Source organism: Schistocerca nitens, chromosome 2 (genome assembly GCF_023898315.1).
Source record: "Schistocerca nitens isolate TAMUIC-IGC-003100 chromosome 2, iqSchNite1.1, whole genome shotgun sequence".
In the NCBI taxonomy this organism is placed as follows: domain Eukaryota; kingdom Metazoa; phylum Arthropoda; class Insecta; order Orthoptera; family Acrididae; genus Schistocerca; species Schistocerca nitens.
In genome coordinates this window covers 910,905,977-910,929,283 of record NC_064615.1, presented here as the reverse complement: position 1 = coordinate 910,929,283, position 23,307 = coordinate 910,905,977, and the positions used below count along the sequence as shown (strand labels likewise).

General features: G+C 41.1%; 1 protein-coding gene across 1 annotated transcript in view; it reads left to right on the top strand.

Moving 5' to 3' along the window:
* The first annotated feature begins 3,241 nt into the window (after positions 1 to 3,241).
* LOC126237224 (hemolymph lipopolysaccharide-binding protein-like) overlaps positions 3,242 to 23,307 on the top strand; it is a 37,753-nt gene continuing 17,687 nt past the window's right edge. Inside the window, exons 1-3 of the mRNA XM_049947112.1 lie at positions 3,242 to 3,371; positions 19,353 to 19,516; positions 19,591 to 19,726. Coding sequence (XP_049803069.1) covers positions 19,361 to 19,516; positions 19,591 to 19,726 — 292 coding nt within the window. The 5' untranslated portion in view covers positions 3,242 to 3,371; positions 19,353 to 19,360. The remainder of the gene's footprint in view (positions 3,372 to 19,352; positions 19,517 to 19,590; positions 19,727 to 23,307) is intronic.

The following is a 23,307-nucleotide window of genomic DNA, read 5'->3' as shown; positions in this document are numbered from 1 at the left end:
ATTTAAATTGGAAGGAAGACATAGAAAATGTTGTGGGCAAGGCTAACCAAAGACTGCGTTTTATTGGCAGGACAATTAGAAAATGTAACAGACCTACTAAGGAGAATCCCTACACTACTCTTGTCCGTCCACTTTTAGAATACTGCTGCGCGGTGTGGGATTCTTACTAGATAGGACCGACGGAGTACATCGAAAAAGTTCAAAGGAAGGCAGCACGTTTTGTACTATCGCGAAATATGGGAGAGAGTGTCACTAAAATGATACAGGATTTGGGCTGGACATCATTAAAAGAAAGGCGTTTTTCGTTGAGTCGGAATCTTCTCACGATATTCCAGTCACCAACTTTCTCCTCTGAATGCGAAAATGTTTTGTTGACACCGACCTACATAGGGAGGAACAATCACCAAGATAAAATAACAGAAATCAGAGGTCGTACGGAAAGACATAGGTATTCATTCTTTCCGCGCACTATACGAGACTGGAATAATAAAGAATTGTGAAGGTGGTACGATGAACCATCTGCGAGGCACTTAAATGTGATTTGCAGAGTATCCATGTAGATGCAGATGTTCTTGACGAAATTTCACACTGCTGACACCCTGAGACGTTTCAGGGCTGCTCTAATTAAGTTGTCGCGTTGTATTTCCATTGAACGTGATTGCTGGCCTTTGGGGTGCATCGCGACAGCAATTTTGATTCTCGTGTAGAAGTTGGAATCACTAGGGATCATACAAAACCATTCGACGAAATTGGAACGTGATTCAAAGTAGGAATGGATACTTCCGCTTTTTCAACCCTTCTATTTTCTGTATCCCTGTGGCGTGATAACACGGGAGTGTAACATTAACATGTGCCTGAATAAAACGGCAAAAATATCGCTTTATGTTCAACCTCCCCCATCCCATAATTCGGCAACATCTTAGGTGCAACACAACCAACTTCGAACAGCACTTTAGAAATGTATTTTCAGATATTTCTATAAAAAATCAGAATGGTCATTGGTGTAGCACCTGAGAGTTAGGCAAGCCTTACGACACCTCTTCGATGTGATTTGCCTAACATTAGGCGCTAGAACAGCCGCCAGCTGGATTGGTGTCAAGAAAATCCGACACGTACATTTCTAATGTGCGGAACGAAACATCAAGGGTGTTGCCGTAGAGGGTCCCGTTTTATTCAAGCAATTAGTAACGTTGCACACCCACGTAATGACGTCGCAGGATGGCGGGAAACAGGAGATCAAAGAGTGTAAATACTATTTGCTGCTTCGCGTCACGTTCAAACTTCATCGAATCGTTTTCAACGATCCATAGTGGTTCCAAAATTTTGCAGGATAGGAAAAATTGCGGCCGCTTTGTACTCCAAGGGGGTAAGATCGTGTTAAATGGGGATGTAGCCCCACGGTGGTCTGAGAGAAAGACTGAAACGTACGAGTGTGTCAGTAATGTCAAAGGTTGTGAAGAACACCGTCCTCTTGCTCATCGCACTGTGGTCTGCTGGTTTAATCCTTAAAATATCTAGGAATCAAAGCCCCAGACAAAGGGGTGTTATTACTGACGCCCTTTAAGAGACCCCTAGTGGATTTTTCGTATCGGTTCTGAGCGGCGATCTATCTGGATGCTTTCCTCGGACACCAATTAGAAACCGCGCGATTTCAGCGCTGCGTGTCTCGGTTCGATGACGACTACAGTGGCGTTGGACAGAATTGTGATGAAATTTGGTGCCAATGTGAGGTCATTAACTCACCTTACTGGCCACATGAACTTCTCAGCTGTGACCCTCTTTACATGTGTCGACTCCCTGCTGTTTGACTCTCCGCCGAGCCCGCAGCTGATGTCGCAGGGCATCACGCACCTTCGAGCCAAATTTTAAAAATTCGTCGCAATGGGAGATAATTACGTGTATTCGAAAAAAACGTGATATAAATTTGAGATATGAATATTGCTACAGATATGTCATTCACTATAACTAGTTGCGTGTTTCCGCATGTTAAGGAATGAGAAGGGTATATGTGCCGAAGGTTATTTTGCAGACCATACAAAGCAGCACTTCGGAAATGGAGTCCATTCATATTTTCAAAAAAAAAAAAAATGTAGTCTTATACTGCTATATCAGGATATTTCTTCATTACGACATTTGCGTATCAGTATTTCATTTACATTAATGGTACTGGATTTCCATGCTCTAGCTTGCGATTTAATTCTATCATGTCAATGAACCCAATTTAGTCTAGTGGTTGGAATGTATTAGTGTGGACTTGTGGAGAGAAAGTTTGTCTCTAAATGTTGTTGCTATTTAATGACTTTTTGTTAAAACCATTTACAACAATCGTCAGTCGTTTCTTAATCATTCCGTTGTTCAAAAATAGAAGAAAATTAATCAAAGTACCCATTAATGTCAAATCTATTAATTGCCATGTGTACCTACTCGCAATCTGGTTGAAACGATATAGTGCTTCCGAATCCAACACTCTGAAATTTATTACTATTTTTACGTACTGTGTATTTTGGCCTCGTCATTCCTTAAAACATAAAGAGAATTAGAAATTTACAGAATATGAATATCGACCAACAGTCCATTAACATATTCTCGTCACATTTTGAGCAGATAGTGAAGTCAAGATACAGTGCTACGTTTCACGTACAAATATACTGTTTGATAATATGCGGTAAATGCGCAACGATCTCTGCGAATTGTTCAGACTTCTTTGTTTTCTATTGTCTACTTCAACATCCGTAAGTGACAAACTGAGGAACCATTTGCATTTCAGAAGTGCGAGTGGAACGCTTTCATTGCACGAAAGGAAGAAAGTAGCTAATGCATTTATAGGCTAACATGCAACAACGTAACTTAATGTAAACTACGTTGCGTGTAATAAATCTGCAGGTAAAAGTCAAAGAATGGACTCCAAGACATGTACGCCTACTTATAAATATGTGCACCATCAGCCAGTATCGCCTAGGTATCAGGAACGTAAACAGATGAATACGCAGATGACAGCTCTACTCTGTTCTCATGTCTGAAGTAACAGTACTATGTTCACCAGGCATGTACAAAACAGACAGCCTCTCGGGTTACAGCTGTAAATGTTAGGACTACGTATTTTTAGTAAGATTACTCCTCCAGGCTCTAAAAAAATTAAAGCAGTTGTGGACCAACAAAGAATCTCGTTTATCGTCCTTATCCGGGTCTGTGTTTGTATATACAGCGCTGTTTCTGTACTTTCCGTAGACGCAGCTGCTCCTTGAAAGGAAGTGGGACTGACCCATGGTGGGGGTCACTACGATTACTCCAACTCTTCCAACTCTTCTGTACTGAGAGGGCCAGCAGTCGTTTCTGTTCTGAAGGAGACAGCGCCACCGATCTTCATCATCGTAAGTAAAAGTCAGCCTCGCGAAATGGCAGTACTGTTACATACTAAAACATTATGAAGCATTGAAACCGAGGGAATTGAGATGTTTGCTTCAATAGAATATGATAACAGTTTTCAGAATACATTCTAATTACAATATCGTCTTCTTCCATGTGACGTTCTGATCCTAATATCTTTCCCACTTTTACGCATCTTGATAACTTCATATATAAAAATTCCGCTTGCGTATGTTTGTGCTCGCAAAACTCGAAAGGTAGTTAGTCGATTCACCTAAAATTTTAACACAATGTTGTGTTTGAATGCGTGTGTGTTTTTGTACACTTGCTTTTTGTATTAGTAAATATGTAATGTATAAAGGGGAAACATTGTAACCAAAAGTATAGAAAATTCTTGACCGCATTACTCCAGATTTTTACACGATACTCTAATGAACATATGAACGTAGGTTATACTTTTTGTGCATATAATAAATACATATGTACTCAGTAGATAAAAGGTACTTTATTTGCGGATGAAACTACGCTTCCAACATGACTTGACGTGTTCTTCAACTCAAAGCCACGTGATTTCTACAGTTACGGAATCGGAAAGGTACTCCAGTGTTGGCAGAATGTTGTAAATACTGAGGTAGAATATATTATTGATGTTTAGTATTTTATCCATCTTCAGCAACTGTAGGCGCATACATTGAAATAATGACCCCCAGTTGTATAAAAAAAAAAAATATTTCCTTAACAGGCACTTAGAGCCCTTCTTGAGAAGATTACAACTCCCGCATAATTTACGAATGTCAACAATTAAGATGCACGCAGCATATTTCTGAACCACTTGAACACAGCTGTATGCTGTATGCATCATACTGTTGACACTTGTAAATAATGAGGTTGCTATAACCTTCTGGAGGAGGTCACTTAGTGCCTGTAACCGGTTAAGGAAACAATATTTCTTCTATGCAACTCATTGCCGATTATTTCGTCATACATTACTGATGGCTTAAGTTTCGATTATGTGTATTTGTTATGTTTGTTGTATAGAAAAACGCTACGAACTTATGCGACAACACAATATTACAGCATAAGAGCAATTAAAAAGACCTCAGTTTTGATGTGATGTTTATATCTATGAAAAATTAATTTATATTCCACAGCGTACGGAATATATTATATCTTCATTAACGCTTTCCACTACCGAGTATAGAAAAAATTCGTTTGACACAAAAAAACTTTCAACGTCATTCTAATGTATGCTGCACGGAAATGGCGAGAGCGTCGCACAGCCGACTTACTTTGACCAACTATCAAGCTTAAGCTTGCAGGACCCAATTACTATCACAGTATTGCGCAGTGTTATAGGGTGATGCCACCTTCATCAATCTACGGAATGTTACATGTAAGATTAGTAACTTAGTAAGGTGAACGAGCCTGTAAGCATATACGCTGACCCTCGCTAATCCAACATAACAACTATCCAACAAACTCGAGTGCAGGAACACCGCAAACGATTTTTGTAAATTTATCCTTTTGTCGATGTTCTCATAATAATTGTTTTGAGGATATCTTTTATTTTGATAGCTGCATTTGTGAATTTTCACTTTAGTCTCAATGAAAGACTTCAGACGCGATCTCAGATTTCTTTATGTTTTAAATACGATGTACAATAACGTAAATCCTGTGATCTACGAGATTTGCAGTGTCATAGTCCATTGGAGGAGTACGATGTTGTAGCTGTAGTAGTGTTATTGATCTTGGTACAATTTGTACTACGGTATTGTACACGACATGTTATTAAAGTTACAAAACAAAAAGTAATTCACATGAACGTCATTAACGGTCTACTTTCACAAGATTGGCACACTTAGGGCAATTATCCCATTATTTGTCTGAAGTAATTTTGCAAATCGCGCAAAGCTAGAATCAGAAAGTTCCGGTGGTATTAGAGCCTCCATAGACCCGAACACGAGACCCATCCGCTTGAAACATAGCAAAATTCTTCGGTTTGTCCCGGGTGAACAACAGTGTCTCGCATATACATTACTGCAAAAAAGTCTTTTCGTAACGTAAGTAGCTAATGTTAGACTGTACATTCATTTCTTATCAATAGTCACTGCACTCGACATATAGAATTTATGTCTCAACTCCAATCACTGCACACAACATACACACACTATATCTGCTGTCAACATGTCCATAATGATGATGTTGATGTCTCCTTTTGATGTTGATCTTTACAAAGCTTAGCTTCCCATTTGCTTGCCTGAAAAATTGAATCTGCATTCCTCCATAACGAAAGAGATATTTATCTCAGAAAGCGAACTAGGCATTAGTATTATCAGCGCTACATGTAGGGATTTTCAGATAACAACATCTAGTACATTAGCAGCATATTATATTAATAGTATACTACATTAATGACAATAGGCCTACCACATGCGATTTTTGAGAATGATTTCTGAACCAGCGAAACGGGATAATGGTCTGTGTTTGACATCACACTCGTAAATTTAGCTTTGTGTCCCGTTAGATGGTATTTTCTCTAATAAACTTGCATGCGGTACTAAATTTCCGGTTGTATGAAAGTGTATAAACAGCGATTAAACATAACCATCATCCTTATAATACTATGGTACTATATGTAGAGGAACCTACGAGAACACCGCTACTGCCACAACCGAATGTCCCAGCAACTTCTGAAGAAACGGCGGTCAAAGTTTTCGACGTGATTTAGACGATTTTTACGACACAAAAACTTCAGCTGTATTCGTGGCGCAGTGGATACCGCCACGGTCTCTCAGTTTTGCGGCCTGCTTTCTCAACGGAATTATGTTTCTATTTGCCTTATTTTGTTTTCTTTAATTTTTTATTTATTTACCTATGTCTGGAGAATGATATTAAACGAATGTTTCCTATCAAGTTAGGGGATAAAAGGACGTCATATTAATCGTAAAATTACACCTACGATTTGTGATAAATATCATACATACATTTATTATTTGTTTCCTGTACGTATAGTATTTTCAGAGTTGTAATCTTTTTAAATTTTCATATTCTTATATTTCAGTCCTATATCAGGTCTTATATTAACACCTGTAGCTCTACTTTATTCTTCTCTTTGTTCTTGAGGACTATTTGCTGCATTATCGTGGATGATACCGATCGCAGAAACACCCGACACTCAGAAATTCGAACCTGTCGACCATCGTACGACGGCAGGTTTGACAGAATAATATTTTTTGGTAGGAATCTCACTTGGGAAGGAAGATTTCACACATTTGACAATGATTTGGCAACCAACAATGCATATCAGATAACTTTATCGAAAACTGGCGCTTACAATTAATTAAGAATTAACTAAGACTTACGATACGCAATAAGAATTTCGCCGAAAAAATTTTCAAATAATTTTCTCATCCATTATTGGTCCTTTTTTAAAATACTATTAGTAGACGCCTATGTGCAACGTTCTACACTCCTAGATACATTTACAGCATTGATATTTGAAATTAAATTGTACGAACATTAATTACTATTACTTTATGAAAAAATATTCAACTACATATCACCAAATTTCAGTTTGTTTTACTGCTGTCCTGTTTGGGTCACATACCGTATGTGCTTACGCAACCGAAATTCATGTGAAAACATATTCTAACATAATACGAGCAGCAAAGAAAAAGAAGGAAAATTAAGGTTTAACGTAACGTCGACGACGGTGTTATTTGATTTAAGAGAAAGACGGTGAAGCAAATTCGGCCGTGTCTCTTCAATAAATCATTGGTTTTAGGTAAATCTGGATATCTGGACGTGGTACTGAAGTCCGGGGTCTTACGAGTGCACCTCTCCACTCGGCAACAATACCTCCAATTATTTTAAAAAAGTGTATCTATCGTATATTTTGTGCCAGAGTAGCAAATCTGCATGTGAAATATGGAATGACATAAATATTTTGCAGATCTTGACAGCTGTGGTCAAGGGGTAGAATGTCTGACTAGCAATAAAATGTCCTGCTTCCTCATCACTGCTCACATTCTGTATAGAAATCATGACCATGGGCAGCCCTGTGAAAGAGGGCGAAGGAGTAGACAGAGTTTAAGGGCCTTGTCTTGCCCATGAGGTGGGAAACGTCCCTAACAGGTGGGAGAATTAGCTATGTTCAGCGACATAAGGAGGCAGGAGGCTATGGAAACCATTGCATTAAAGACACATTCGGTGAGGTGCCAAAACACATGGAAGTGCACACATACAGATTGTGGTAATATCGAATACACAAGGTAAAAAAGGGCAGTGCATTGGCAGAGCTGTCATTTGTAAGCAGGTAATTCATGTGAAAAGCCTTCCGATGTGATTATGGCCTTACGTCGAGAATTAAGACTTTGAACGCGCAGTGGTATTTGGAGTTAGATGAATGGGACATTCCATTTCGCTTATCGTTAAGGAATTCAGTTTTCCAAGACCTACAGTGTCAAGAGTGTGCCAAGAATACCAAATTTCAGGCATTGGCCCTCACCTCCGACAACCCACCGCATTCACTTAACGGCCGATAGCAGCGGCGTTTGCGTAGGTTTTTCACTGCTAACAGACAAGCAAAAGTCAGTGAAATATCCGTAGGAACCAGTGTGGAACGTACAACAAACGCATCCATTAGGACAATACTGCGAAATATGGCGTTAATGGGCTATGCAGCAGCGATATCGCCCGGAGCGCTTCTCCAGGGCTCTACCCTAGACAACTGGACAGTCGTAGCCTGGTCAAATGAGTCCCTATTTTAGTTGGTAAGAAAGGATGGTAGGGTTAGAATGTGGCACGGAGCCAACGAAGCCATTGACCAAAGTAGTCAACAACGCACTGTGTAAGCCGGTGGTGGCTCCATATTGGTGAGGGCTGTGTTTACGTGGAACTGGCTGGGTCCTCTGTTCTAGCTCAACCTATCAATGACTGGAAATGGTTATGTCGGTGACTTGGAGACCCCCTTGCACTCATTCATGGAATTCATGTTCCCAAACTAGGGTGCAGTTTTTATGGATGACATTGCGCCATATCGACGGGTCACAGTAGTTCGCTGTTGGGAAATTTGAGTGAATGATTTGGCCACAGAGCTCGCCCAGCATGAAACATAATCGAGAGTCCACAACGTGCAGAAAAACCTGCACTGGCAACACTTTCTCAACTATGGACGGCTGAAGAGGCAGCGTGGCTCCGTATTTCTGCAGGGAACGTACTGAGTCGATGCCACGTCGTGTTTCCGCACTACGGCGAGTAAAAGGACGTCGGACGCGTTATTAGGAGGTATCCCGTGACTTTTGTCACCCCAGTGTAATGTGTGTCAACAGGATATGTGGATTTCGAGTGATCTTTGGTAGTGTAAAGGAGGAGAGTTTTTGAAAAAAAAAAAAAACACTTTTTGTCAATCCGGACAGTTATCCATATTCAACTTCCACAACGTAACCGTAGCCTTGTAGCTTGTGATTGAAGTACCATAAATATCCAAAAGCTATTCTGTCGTAACGACTGCTTTCTAAATTAAGAGAAACAACCACCGTTTGAAGAACTGTATACGCAAATTCTTATGCGTTCATGTGAGGAGAAATAGCAAACTTTGTAATAAAAATTTGATAGAGAAACCATTGAGATTCATCCAACATATCTGAATATAGTGGCTTAGAAACGGAAACGAATAATTAATGTTTACATTGGTCTTGTTTTTGAGCTTAACCAATAGTCAGTCTTTTCTGCCCATTCTACCACCCTTTCTTATAGACCACTTCCTACGCCTTTGTGGTGTACGAATGGATAAAAACTAGCAAATTGCGAAATCATTCATGTGAAGTGATGGTTTAATTAGACTCATTAGATATTTCGAGCACAAAAAAATGGTTGAAATTGCCCTGAGCACCATGAGACTTAACTTCTGAGGTAATCAGTTCCCTAGAACTTAGAACTACTTAAACCTAACCAACCTAAAGACACCACACACATCCATGCCCGAGGCAGGATTCGAACCTGCGACCGTAGCGGTCGCGCGGCTCCAGACTGTAGCGCCTAGAACCGCTCTGCCACACCGGCCGGCTTTAGAGCACAGAATTGCGCTTAAAATACTGCGAGGGTATAAGCGGTGAACGCTAGTTCGAAAGAAGAAGCTTCAAACTCTCTTCTAGAAATTCAGATTGGTGTTTCCGTTATTTCCTTATACAAACAAGTGTTAATACCAGCATTGTTCCTTTGGAAAGGTGCGGACAAATTGCTGCTGCCTTATACGCATTGTTTACTTGAGTTCCGCTTAAATGAACCTAGCATCACTCGATCCTGATACCCCAATCTTCTTACCCAGAGTAATCATAGCAATGTCGACGCATTTTCCCTAACACGTAAGAGAAGGGGGGAGGGGGGGGGAGGGGGGACGCTACGCTTTGCCCGCGACCAAAAAACCTAAATTTCATGAAATGTGTTTCTATAACTAGGATACAGAACCTGAAAATGTCATTTAGTACAGTGATAACAATACCACCCAGTGTTTCACCGAGTGGCGGGACACATTTTGACCACCACAAAAAACTTAAAAAAACTATTAATTTCGTTAATTGTTGTTGATTTTCATTTACAGCATACTTTTTAATGCTGTGTACGGTGTGTTCGCCCCGTTCTGTCCTTCTAGGTCTTGTAGAGAGGAGTGAATCATAATACTTTGAATATGAATCCATTTCCGGAAACGTACCGTTTCAGGTTTATAGAGGTCCACGGCTGCTGAGGGAAAGAGAAAAGTCTCAGAGTTGCATGTGGTGGTATGCAATAGTGTAGACAGGATAACGCGTACTACGTCAGACGATCATCTGATGTCTGTGTACAGAATTTAATTTACGAGACTCTGTAGAGGCAGAGGAAGATCTGCTAGAATGAGTTCTTGCCAATGCACTAGAAACTGATGACACGTGGTTCCTGTTCAAAATATTGTTTACTCACTCCCCTTCACAATTACCTAGAACTTTGTAACGGAAATTTCCCAACATCCTGCAGACGTCTAAGAAGGCTCCGGAAGTATGAGTATGACATATCTTGTGAAAAGTCACATTCACTACTGATACTTAAATTTTTGGGTTACGTTTGACTGAAAAAAAAATTTGCGGATCGATAAAAGAAATCATTAAAAATAATAAATATTTCGGTTTGCTGTTGATCTGATAAAAATAACACTACCACTGAACTATTCATAGTAACTCACTCTCTGCCCCTCTTTCTTACTCATAACGAATCCTACTCTCGTTATACCATTTTCTGCTACTGCTGATATTACCCTGCAGTCATCTTATCAGAAATACTTGTCTTCTTTCCATTTCACTTCAGTGACCCCTACTTCATCTAGATTGAGCCTTTCCATTTCCCTTCTCAAATTTTCTGGCTTTCCCACCACGTTCAAGATTCTGACATTCCACGCCCAGACTCATAGAATCTTATCCTTTCGTTGGTTATTCAATCTTTTTCTGAAGGTCATCTCCCTATTGCCAGTCCTCTATGGGGGACTACTCCGCAATCTTTTGCCAATGGAGATATCCTCACGACAGTTTTTTTAATTACAGGCCACATGTCCTGTGGATACACGTTCTGTGTCTTTAATGCCGTGGTTTCCATTGCCTTCTGCATCCTCATGTCGTTGATCATTGTTGATTCTTCCTCCTTTAGCGGCAGTTTCTCAGCCCAAGAGCAAGAGAGTGTCTTGAACCCTCTGTCCACTCCTCCGCCCTCTTTGACAATACGAGGGTCATGTCGTATGTCGGAAGCCTTCGGCCGCCAGTGCTGATTATTAACCGAAAAGTAAACCCTAGTAGGTTTAGAACCCGGGATCAAGGACATTTTGATAACTAATCGAACATGCTACCCCCAGACCACGGGTGACTAGCCGCATGAGTTTTAACCCACTCTTCAACACTACTAAATTTTGATCTGAATGTATATCCGCTTCAGAGTACGCCTTACAGTCCAGTATATGGTTTCGAAATCTCAGCCTGACCCCGATATTATCTGACTGAAATCCTCCTATATCTACCGTCCTTTCCCAAATATACTTCCTCCGCTTGCGACTCTTGAACAGAGTATTCGCTATTACTAACTGAAACTTATTGCAGAACGCAATTAGTCTTCCTCCTCTCTCATTCCTAGTACCAAATCCGTATTCTCCAGTAATCCTTTCTTCTACTTCTTCCCCCACAACCGCATTCCAATTCCCCATGACTATTAGATATTAATCTGCAGTTACGTACTGAATTACCCATTCAGTATCGTCGTATACATTCTCTAACTCATCTTCGGCTTGCACTGTCAGCATGGGTTGGGTTGGGTTGTTTGGGGGAAGAGACAAAACAGCGAGGTCATCGGTCTCATCGGATTAGGTAAGAACGGGGAAGGAAGTCTGCCGTACCCTTTCAAAGGATTCATCCCGGAATTTGCATGGAGCGATTTAGGGAAATCACGTAAAATCCAAATCAGGATGGCCGGACGCGGGATTGAACCGTCGTCCTCTCGAATGCGAGCTGTCAGCATGTATACCTGAAATATCGTTTTTGATATTGGTTAGATGTCGATTCTGATTAGAACAAGCCTATCACTGAACTCTCACTCTCTGCCCCATATTCCTACTCATAACGAATCCTACTCCCGTTATACAAATTTCTGATGCTGTTGATATTGCCCTACACTAATCTGACCATAATCCTCATATTCTTTTCATTTAAGTTCACCATTTCTTGACTGAGTCTTTGTATTTCCCTTTACAGTTTTTTTAGCTTCCCAATGTAATGGTACTTGAATTACGTAACCATTACGGCAGCTCACCTGAACCTCTCGATACCAGCAGTATCCTACTGTGTTTCTGTAAAGTAGTTAACATATTTATGAGACAACATTCAGATTTGATTTCATTAATGTAGAGATACTTTGATACATCGATATGTTTATGTTGCAATGATATTATTCTTATGTGTATTCTTTCTTTTGTCACTATGATCTATGACGTACTTGTAACTCTGATTTTTGGGCGCGTAAGCGAGTATTAGTTAGTTAATTAGAGAGTCGATCGTCATGTTGGAAAGACGCATAACGTAGTCAGCTTATAAAATGTGAACTTTTAAAGTGAGGAAGATGTTTTCAAGTATGTTTTTTATTGTGAAGTGATGTTTTGTGTGTTACGCGATATTGCAACAAAAGCAATAAAAAGGAAGTGTAACTTAAATTCGGAGTGCTGATAATTTTTTACATCACCATTGTGCTAACTTTCAAAGGTTTAATCTTCAAGAATGGTTTGTGAAACACATCTATAAAACTTTTGAATGTCGCACAAAAAAACCTAGGCCTCTTTGCATCCGAGCTTGAAATCATCACCACCTAGATTTTCGACGATTGAGCTATGATTTTACAACGAAACCAGCGTGGGAAACACGAAAAGATGAGTGCCTAGTTTAATCATTATTACATGAAATGACTTTATTAACTGTGCTCTAATGACACCTGCCACATAATAACTTTGTTGTTGCCCGAAAATGCAGTATTCAGCAGCGTGAGCAACACCACAATCATTATTAAATTTTGACCTTTGTTGTGGTAGGGTTGTTAGACCAACCACGTTAAAACTTTTGACATTCCCCGCTCCGAATTGTTGGACGTTATCCTTCGTCGGACTATTCAATCTTTTGATCATGATCACCTCCCACTGTGCAATCCTGTCCCAGATATCCGAATGGGTGCTAGTCTGGAATCTTTTGCTAAGGGAGAGATCATTGTGACAATTTTTTTAATCAGAGGCCACATGTCCTGTGGGTACATATTATGTGCCTTTAGTGCTGTGGTTTCCATTGCCTTCTGCATTCTCATGTTATGGATCATCCCTGTTCTTCTGACTTAAGAGGGCAGTTTCCCAACCCAAGAACAAGAGAGCTCCTTGAATCTCTGTCAGCTCCTCGATTCTCTTCGACATAGCCGATGGCAGATAAGGGTGTCTTCTGCCGCCACTGCTGGTGATGTTTATTCAAAATCTAAGGGGTGGCGGGGTTCAAAGCCAATATGTGAGAATGGCCTGACTATTGAAGTTCAGATTTATACAATCAAGCGACGTTGCCTCTTCAACATACAAAAAAAAGGTCATTGAAATTATATCAACAAAGACGTGTTATCAAGCGTCGAACGATACTCTCCTATAAAGTAAAAGTTCTAAAATCACTTATAACATTTGGTTCCAGACTGTTATATAAACTATTCTGACCTAATTGTAGGCTTTATAATTCGCATCTTAATTAAGCTGTCCTATGGGTAGTGTTCTTTGTCACGTGATTGTATGTCTTGACGCATAGGTGTGAATACAAGATATAATGTTTGAAGTTATAAATAATTAAAAGAAAGTAGAAAAACGCCGATTATTTGCATGAAAGGCTTATGTTTACTGATTTCAATACATTACCAAACTGTATGCCCAACAGTGAATATGATGCTTAAAAGTATTCTTTTCTTTCTGATTTGTACGAAACACAGATTACATAACTTTATTGTGGCCCTTTAATCTACTTCCGGTACAGTCGTTTACTTACTCCAAACGGATACTGCAAGAGACCACTAGAAAACACTGCCCTGTATGGTTACCAGTCTACATGCAAATTACTACCGTGATAATACAAATATCACGAAACACGTTATTGGATATGACATATCTTTAACGCTTGTCATCTCAAATTTATCATAATAAACAAAAATTAAAAAGCAGGTTACCTTCTGAAAATTTTGTTCTGGGCCATGAGCCTGATATCATATTCAGAAACCTTCGCCTCAATTATCTGACCATGAAAGATGCAGATGGCCACTATGTGATTTTATTTTAGTGATTACAAAATCAAACTAAAGTAACGTATTGGCTTGCCTTGGCAGCTCTTTTAGGTGATGCGGACGCTCAAGGCTCTGAGCACTATGGGACTCAACAGCTATGGTTATCAGTCCCCTAGAACTTAGAACTACTTAAACCTAACTAACCTAAGGAGAGCACACAACACCCAGTCATCACGAGGCAGAGAAAATCCCTGACCCCGCCGGGAATCGAACCCGGGAACCCGGGCGCGGGAAGCGAGAACGCTACCGCACGACCACGAGCTGCGGACGGACGCTCAAGGAAAAGAGGCTGTATTTCACCTCCTGGAAGTCAGTATTCTCATCCAGAGTGAAGTATCCTCTATTACGAGAAAATCATGAGGCAGCTGTGTGTGTGTAGTTCGCTATTCTGTTGGAATGAGTATGGCTTTGTGTGCTTTTTAATATGCACGAACAGACGTTTCCAAATCCACATTAAACTTGTTGTCCCTTCGCTACCGACGAGAGAAAAGTGGGTGTAGGGTGGAAAGTCGCGGCAAGTTTAAAGGTTATCAGCAGTAACAGCTCTTACACCACAAATTTTTATTTGTTAATAAACCAATGTTATGTATTTGTACTTGAGACGTTGAAAATACTTGTGCTGGACTGGAATTCTAAGAGAGATCTGTTCTTTCGCGGGTTTGACCGCTTCGGGGCGATACGGTTTCATATTTCGTGCTAACTCTTCGAGGTCTCCACGATACGCAGGTGTCTAGGTTTCTAATCCTGTTCCGGCACAAAAATTTCCATCATGTCATTTTATAGCTATAACTAACGGTACAAACTATCCTGATTTCTAAAATTTCTTCGTGCGTTGTCAACAATCTTGATTGGTGCCGATTTTGCTCCCCGCCAGAAACGGAATTTTTGTCACGTCATCTCCAATTCGTACATGCAACGATGTTGCATGCTGAAAGGAAGCGTTATTTGACCTCTATTGGTGACTATAAAACAATGTCGACAGATGCAGGATTCAAATCCGGGTAAGCCGAAACTTCTATCTTCTCGTCGTTTCAGTTTCATTTATCTCTGTTATATCCGTTGAAGGAACGACCACATTATGTATTGGATTTCAATCACCGTCTAACAAATACCTTACGTCACGTCATTTCGATTTTGAACACGTGTGTACTTTGTTACGTGTGGCTGAAATCATATTTAAGATATTTCATGGTTAGTCAACGGGAACTATAGTTTCTGGATAGAACACCCGAGTTTCGGTCAAGTACAAAAATTTTCGCCACGTAACATCAGTTGAGACTTCCTTTTTAACTTTTGATTTTTATAAAACTTTGTGTTTATGAGGGTTAAAAGCTTTGTCGCCTCTAATAACGTGTTTTCTGATACTAGCATTATTATTCTATGAATTTGCATCTGCACTTGTCAAACGAGTGTACCGAAAAGAGATAAGGGAGCTACAAGACAGTTACTTTAGTATGTCGTTTACAAATCAGTCGGAAAGCAATTTAATCCGTTCGGATACTTCTGAACATCATAGTACTTAAAAACACAAAAAATTCGATTTCCTATAAAATATAAAAAACTCATGACTTTATTCATTGTATTATCACGTCACACCCATGAATATATCCCTCTGAATAACATGTCTTCAATAACGGGGTTGGATAAAAATATGGGAACACCGCGGGACATACATACATGAACATAAATGCAAGTGATAGCCATGTCTGGAGGTTGCGCTGTTGTATTTTTGTACTGTATTTGACCGCGAACGGCACCTGCGCAGTGGCCTCGATACGATGCAAGTGTCAGTCCCGATGGGAACAGTGATCTGTGTAGTGTTATGTCACAGCTGAAACAATTCGAACGTGAGTAAATTGTTGGTGCTCGTATGGCAGGTGGTTCTGTAACCAAGAGACCCGAAGTGTTTGTGATTTGAAGAGGTACTGAATCGAAGATTTATATCACATCATATCATAAATCACAACACCGACCAACTGTGGCAAAAAATTAAGGGCGACAGCTGGAAAAGCCACTGCACAATAGTTTGTCGCACTCACGGTCGCTGTCAGCATTGAAACAAAGTGAAGAGGGTTCCAGAAACAGGGCATTGCAAGGCGAGCTGGGATTTCAGAACCATACATCAGTGATCCATATTCTCATAACAGGAAACAGTAGTGCCAAAACCATTAAACTTAGAAATATCATTTGGACAGATGAGTCTCGTTTCACTCTCTCAGCTTCCCTTCCAATGTGCTAAGAGCGAACCATGGCGGGGATTAGGTAATCATGGCTCCATTGTTGCTCCGCACGGTCACATTACTGTCAAAGATCATACGTCCATTTTGGATAATTAGGTCCATCGTATTGTAGAGTGTTTGTTTCCCAGTGATGATGATGTGCTCGAAGACGACAGGGCCCGTGTCCACAAAGCTCGCATCGTTCAGGACTGGTCTTGTGAGCACGAGGGAGAATTGTAGCATCTCTCCTGGCCGTGAAAGTCGCCAGACCTCATCATTATTGAGTTTTTGTGCTCTACTCTGGAGAGAAGGGTGTGTGACCGCTATGCACCTCCTCTTTCGTTACCTCCACCTTCCACTATTTTGTGGGAAGTATGGAATAAGATTCCCTTGAAAACCATAGAGGATCTGTGTTAACGTATTTCAAAATTACTGGAAACTGTTTTGAACGTCAACGTTTTCCTTACTCCCTGTAAGGCATGGCTATACGTTGTATTTGTGGTGTTTCTCACACCCTGTATGTATAACAACGCATTTGTAGGCTGTCCCAGATTCTTAAAAACACCATTAATATCTCCATTACTTGAAGAAGTGCATATCAGAAAGTGACATGAAACCTGTACATTACCTCTTTCGTAACAATATATCAATATTATGTACATGCATATAATTTTGCATAAAACACAATTTAGCTTGGCATGCGTTGGTGCAAACTATCACACAGTTTAATATCAAGTGTGCAGATGCATTTCAGAAGAGACGCACTTGTTCCAAAAAATTTAATTTCAAAAACAGTAGACTGACCAGATGTTGCTATTAGTTATGTTACGTTTAAATAGTCAGCTAAAAAATAAGCGGAGGACAGTGACTTTGGAATAAATAACTTCGTTAAAGGCATTACAGAAGACTCCGCTTCAATCATGCCTCTTTCCCACAACATCTACATCGGATCAACGTTTACAGTTCACCAGCATGTGAGTGTGATCCTGAGTCGGAAGCTGATGTCAACCACATCTTATTTATGTGCCCCAAATTTGACCGTGAACGGTTGGTCTTTCTGAAGACATTGCTGAGTATGGGCTACCATCTTCCTCAATCAGCTTCTTCTCTTTTGTGTACTAAAGACGTTCGTCTATATAAAGTGATAGTTAACTTCATCAAGAGTACTGGTTAGAATCTGTAGGTTTTAATGGTGTACGTAAATTATAAATATGTTTTGCTGATGAAGATATTTCAGAATTGGTGTGAATTGTAAGCCAAGACACTTTTAATTATTTTCCAGTTCAATTCAATTCAATTTTTAAAACATTATGTACAAAACTGTAGCAGTTAAGCTTTTTATTCTTGTAAATATGCATTTCTGTATTTGTTTATTCAATTATGTGTACATTGTCACTATGTGTTGCCGATGGATAAATTGAGTACACACTCAAAGGCCAAATAAAAAAATTAAAAAAATCATAACAATGATAAAGAAGTTACTAGTCCGTAAGAAGCGGCTGGCAACAGTGTTGGGGCTCTCTTCTCTGTATCTGGGCTGACCGTATTATCGCAGCATAAACGAACCGTACCACTTCTCCACTTGTGTCACCGTAACGAGTGTTTCTGTGTTTGGTGTCTGTGGGCGCTCAACGGCGATCTTTTCAGCACCCACCGTAATGAGAATGGTTGTTAAGCTTATTGCCTGTATTCAATTTAGACAAACACGTCGATATACAAAGAAAGTTTGCTGCCGCCTGTCTCATTGTTTATAGTACATGCAGCTTTCAAACGATAGCGTAATCAAACATAATACTTCGCTTAGCACTAACTAATAGCACATACGAAACGTTTTACAACTGCATACAATGGTATCGTAGCCTTCCACGGGTAGTGTGGTTTTCAGCAAAATAATTTTAGGCATCAGGCCACGTTATTATGAAGAACTAAATCAGCTTAACAGCAGAGGCTTAGACCGTCTTGCTGTGGTGCTTTTCAGGGCGATTAATTGGCGAATACTGGTAAATGTCTTCCCATATATACAGTCTGTTTCGGTTATCTGGTGGCTACCAAAGTCACACTTCTGGGATGTCACTTGACACTTGCTATGTGTACTATTAGGGGTTGGAGCAACGGGGGGGGGGGGGGGGGGGAATCACTGAACGCCAGGGTATTATCTGTTTTACTCTGGTGGCTTATTGGAAGGCAACTCTGGCATGAAACTGGTAGGAAACAACGTACTGGCAGGTTGCCTGTGCCACTGCTAAGTGATTGGTAGGCAGCTTTCGTGGTGATTGGTAGACAATAACAAATCGGCAGCTTGTATAAGGTGCAGTGTTTCCCTGTGTGGAAGCGTTAACGCCACCATTTATGCTATTAAATGCGGGACAAGTGGTGCTACTGGCCGGTGAACGCATGCGGTCCCCCGGGATGGAATCGCTGGCAGCCAGGCCATTGTTGTTGAGGTAACATGAAGCCATCCTCAATGGTTACGCTTTTGGGGTATCTGAATATCTGAGAAAACTCCCTTATTTTTCGCTGTTGCATCCATGGCTGCAGATCAAGCACTTGAGGTTGGTGGAACGGTGGTCTGGTGGTGTTCAGTTACAGCTGCACTACGCCGGGTAAAAGGAGGTCCGACACGATATTACGAAGGGTCATGAATTTTGTCACTTCACTGTATATATTACCAAGACTGGTAATAATACCTACCACGAACAACACTTAATGAGCTCTGGTGCCAATTCCACGTATCACGTAGAATTACGACCCTTTACACACCCGATGACGGAGAGTATGTGTACAAAGTTACATTGACATCCGCCCATGAATTCTGGATGATTTAAGTACTGTGTCGGGCTTTGTGCATTCGAATCGACTTCTGTACCTTGAAAAGGCTTCCTAATCGTGTTCTGTCTGGTTTTTCAGAGGACAGTATGGTCTGGGAATGCACTTGGCAGCTTCTGCTGACACTCTTCATTGTGGCATCGCCTCGAGAGCTCCACGCAGACGACTGTGTGTCGTCCTCTGCAAGCAGTGTTAGCCTCTCTGCGAGCAGCTTCCGCAACCTTACGGGTCACTGGATAACCAAGGTGGGTGTACACTCGCCGGCTGCTAACACTACCCTCACACCAGCGAAACTCATCAGTTGTCTGGTCTGTTACAGGCGGCTCTCATCCGCAAAAGTAGAAGAGACGTCAGTGACCTGCTGGCTGAGGAAAGGCCGTTGCATTACGACATCGACGTTACCCGTCAAGGTTGTGGTGACGACGAAACCCTGACGACGTTTTTCAGTGTTGTAGGTCAGTACGTAACATCACGAAAGGAGCTTCCGACTCCAAGCAAATTTTTATTTTAGTTAAGTGTAGTTTCGCCTCTGAGCACCAAAGAAGGAAGAAAACCTTGGTTCTGTCAGAATGAAAGAAATCTCTTCTCTGTTATCTCCTGTTGCTTCTATCTTCGCGAATTAGGCTCTGTAGCGAAGAATGTCTGTGCTACTCATTGATGTTGTTGGTTTTCCCCTCCTTCCATGCTCATCAGAGTGTTGTTCGCACTTTTTGCTTACGTGTATTTGAACTCGCATTCAGGAGGAGGGCGATTCAAACCTCCTTCCATCCATCCAGTTTTAGATTTTCCGCCCTTTCTCTCAATCGTCTGAGGAAAATTCCGGGATAGTTTCGTAAGAAAGGCATGGCCGCTTTCCTTCATTCTATACCAGAATCAGAGTTTCTACGCCATCTCTCATGACCTCTACGACGAATGATTGTTATAACGATTCTTTCTTCCTTCCAAAAGCTTCATATAAGAAACAAAAAAAATCGAAAGACAAAAAATAATCGGTGTAGGGATATGAAATTTCTGCATTACATTTTTCTAAGTAACATATTGAAATCATTAATATTGCAAGATCACAGATTAATGGAAACCCGAATAAGCTATTGCAAATGTGAAATGCTGGTACATTAATTAACGGTACAGACACCCGAATGTTGAATACAGACATGTGAACGTGCCTGCATCGTGTTGTACAGGTGCCGAATGTCACTTTGTTGGATGAACTTCAATGTGTGTTACAGTAGCTGGGCTAATACAGGAACGTATAATGCTGTTGTTGATGACGGTACAGTTGTCAGCTGGTGACGTTTCATATGTGGTAAATTGGAAAAAGATCTAGTAATCGAGTAGGCCAAGGCAAGATGTCGACACTCTGTAGAGCATGTTTGGGTGCAACAGCGTTATGTGGACGAGCTTTGTCCTGTAGCAAAACAGCCCCTGGAATGGCGTTCATGAAGGGCAGCACAGAACATCGAATCACCAAACTGACATCAGGATGCATGGAAGAACTACGAGACTGCTTCTACTGTCATACGAAATCGTACCCCAGACCATAAATCCACATGTAGGCCCATGTGTCTCGCAAGCGACTGGATGGTTGCAGACCGTCAACTGGTCTCCTTCATACCAACACACAGTCGTCACTGCCTTCGAGACAGAACCAGCTTTCATCAGAAAACACTACAGGCCTCCAATTTGCCTCCATTGAGTTCTCACTTTACGCTACTGAAGTCACTGGGGTCAGTTGAACGCATAATACTGGTGTCTCGCTCGATCTGTCCACGGAGTAACCGGTTTGTAACAGTTCGTTGTGTCACAGTGGTGTCAAATGCTGCTCATATTACTGCTGTAGATGCATTATGATGCATGCAGTACGATGCACCAGAGGCATACACTGGACACGACATTCTTCCCTCTCAGTAGTGCCACGTGACCGTCTGTAGCGCAGTCCTCCTGCGATCATACATTCTCGTGACCACCGCTGCCACCGATCAGGTACATACAGTGGCTACATTATTGCCAAGTCTTTCTTCAGTATCGCAGAAGCAACATCCATCTTCTCGTAGCCCTATTACACGACATCTTTCAAACTCAACGAAGTGATGACAATGACGTCTTTGTCGTCTGCAAGGGAGTGATGGCTAACATCAATTCACCACGTCCAGTCTCATAGATAACTAACGCTCGAGAGGTGTAGAAACATGCCTACCAACTTCCGTTTATGTCACGCAACTCTATTCTGGTTGTAACCTCCCAAAAGAAAAAAATAAATGTAATATTCACATTTAGTGTAACCTCCACCAGAAAAATCTCGATTAAGTTCCCTATAGAAAAGGTACAGTGGCCGCATTATTGCCAAGTGTGGTGTCACCGCCAGACGCCACACTTGCTAGGTGGTAGCCTTTAAATCGGCCGCGGTCCGTTAGTATACGTCGGACCCGCGTGTCGCCACTATCAGTGATTGCAGACCGAGCGCCGCCACACGGCAGGTCGAGTCTAGAGAGACTCCATAGCACTCGCCCCAGTTGTACAGCTGTCTTTGCTAGCAATGGTTCACTGTCTACATACGCTCTCATTTGCCGAGACGACAGTTTAGCATAGCCTTCAGCTACGTCATTTGCTACGACCTAGCAAGGCGCTATATCCAGTTCAAAAATGGTTCAAATGGCTCTGAGCACTATGTGACTTAACATCTATGGTCATCAGTCCCCTAGAACTTAGAACTACTTAAACCTAACTAACCTAAGGACATCACACAACACCCAGTCAGCACGAGGCAGAGAAAATCCCCGACCCCGCCGGGAATCGAACCCGGGAACCAGGGCGTGGGAAGCGAGAACGCTACCGCACGACCACGAGCTGCGGACCATATCCAGTTACTGTGTCTTCTGAACAGATAATATTGTGACTCATGTACCGTCAAGAGCGACGTTCATCATTAATGGTTTAAAGTTAAGTATCAAACTACATACGTCCGCTTTATGAATTCTAATTCCTTGTCATGTTCCAGACCTCACGTCAGTATAGTTCTTCCCTACTCACGCCGGCCTGCGTGAGCTAAAACGCGTGCATTTCGGCTCTTCAGTCAACACAACACCAAGACTTCCTGCAATATCGCAGAAGGGACATCGATCTTCTCGTAGCATTATTACACGATCTCTTTCAAACTCAATGAAGTGCTGACAATGATGTCTTTGTCGTCTACAAGGGAGTGGTGGCTAACATCAATTCACAATGTCCAGTCTCACAGGTAACTAACGCTCGAGAGGTGTAGAAACATACCTACCAACTTCCGTTTATGTCACGCAACTCTTTTCTGGTTGTAACCTCCCAAAAGAAAAAAATAATTATAATATTCAAATTTAGTGTAACCTCCACACAGAAAAATCTCCTTTAAGTTCCCAATAGAAAAATTTCTTTCCAATAATAAAATTTCAACTTTTAATGTGATCTTCCATTAAAGTTTTGACGTCAGCAGCGCTGCGTCATGGCCCTGTGAAATCATCCTGAATAAACTGAAAAATTCTTACCTCACAATGATGTCGCCGGATAAAGCTAGCTATATATCTGCTCCCATGAGAAATTTTTGGCGCAAGTCAGTGTAATGCTCGCCACTAGATTTTCATTTATAGGGAAACAACTGATTTTCTTTTGCTTAATCAACATGAGTAAGCACAGGAAAAATTCGTAAAATCTTTAAACTTAGATAAATGACTGGAAAAGTTTTCTTCAGAACAAAAGTTACTATTGAAACATTTCTGCAAGGAATTACATGGGACTTTAACTTAACAATTGTAGTTAAATCAGTTATGGCAATTAACATATGCTCGAGGCAATACATAACAATAATTTTTTTTACCTTATACCGCATCGCTCAGGCACCACCATCGTTATGCACGACCGGCCCAACACAAGTCAACTGCAGCACTGCTCTGTCCGAAATCCATAACTCAAGTGTTCTGTGCGAGCTACAAAACACGACTGCTCTCTGCAAGCTACTAAACTCGACTTACTGCTAACACTGCTCTGACCTGCGATTCTATTGCAG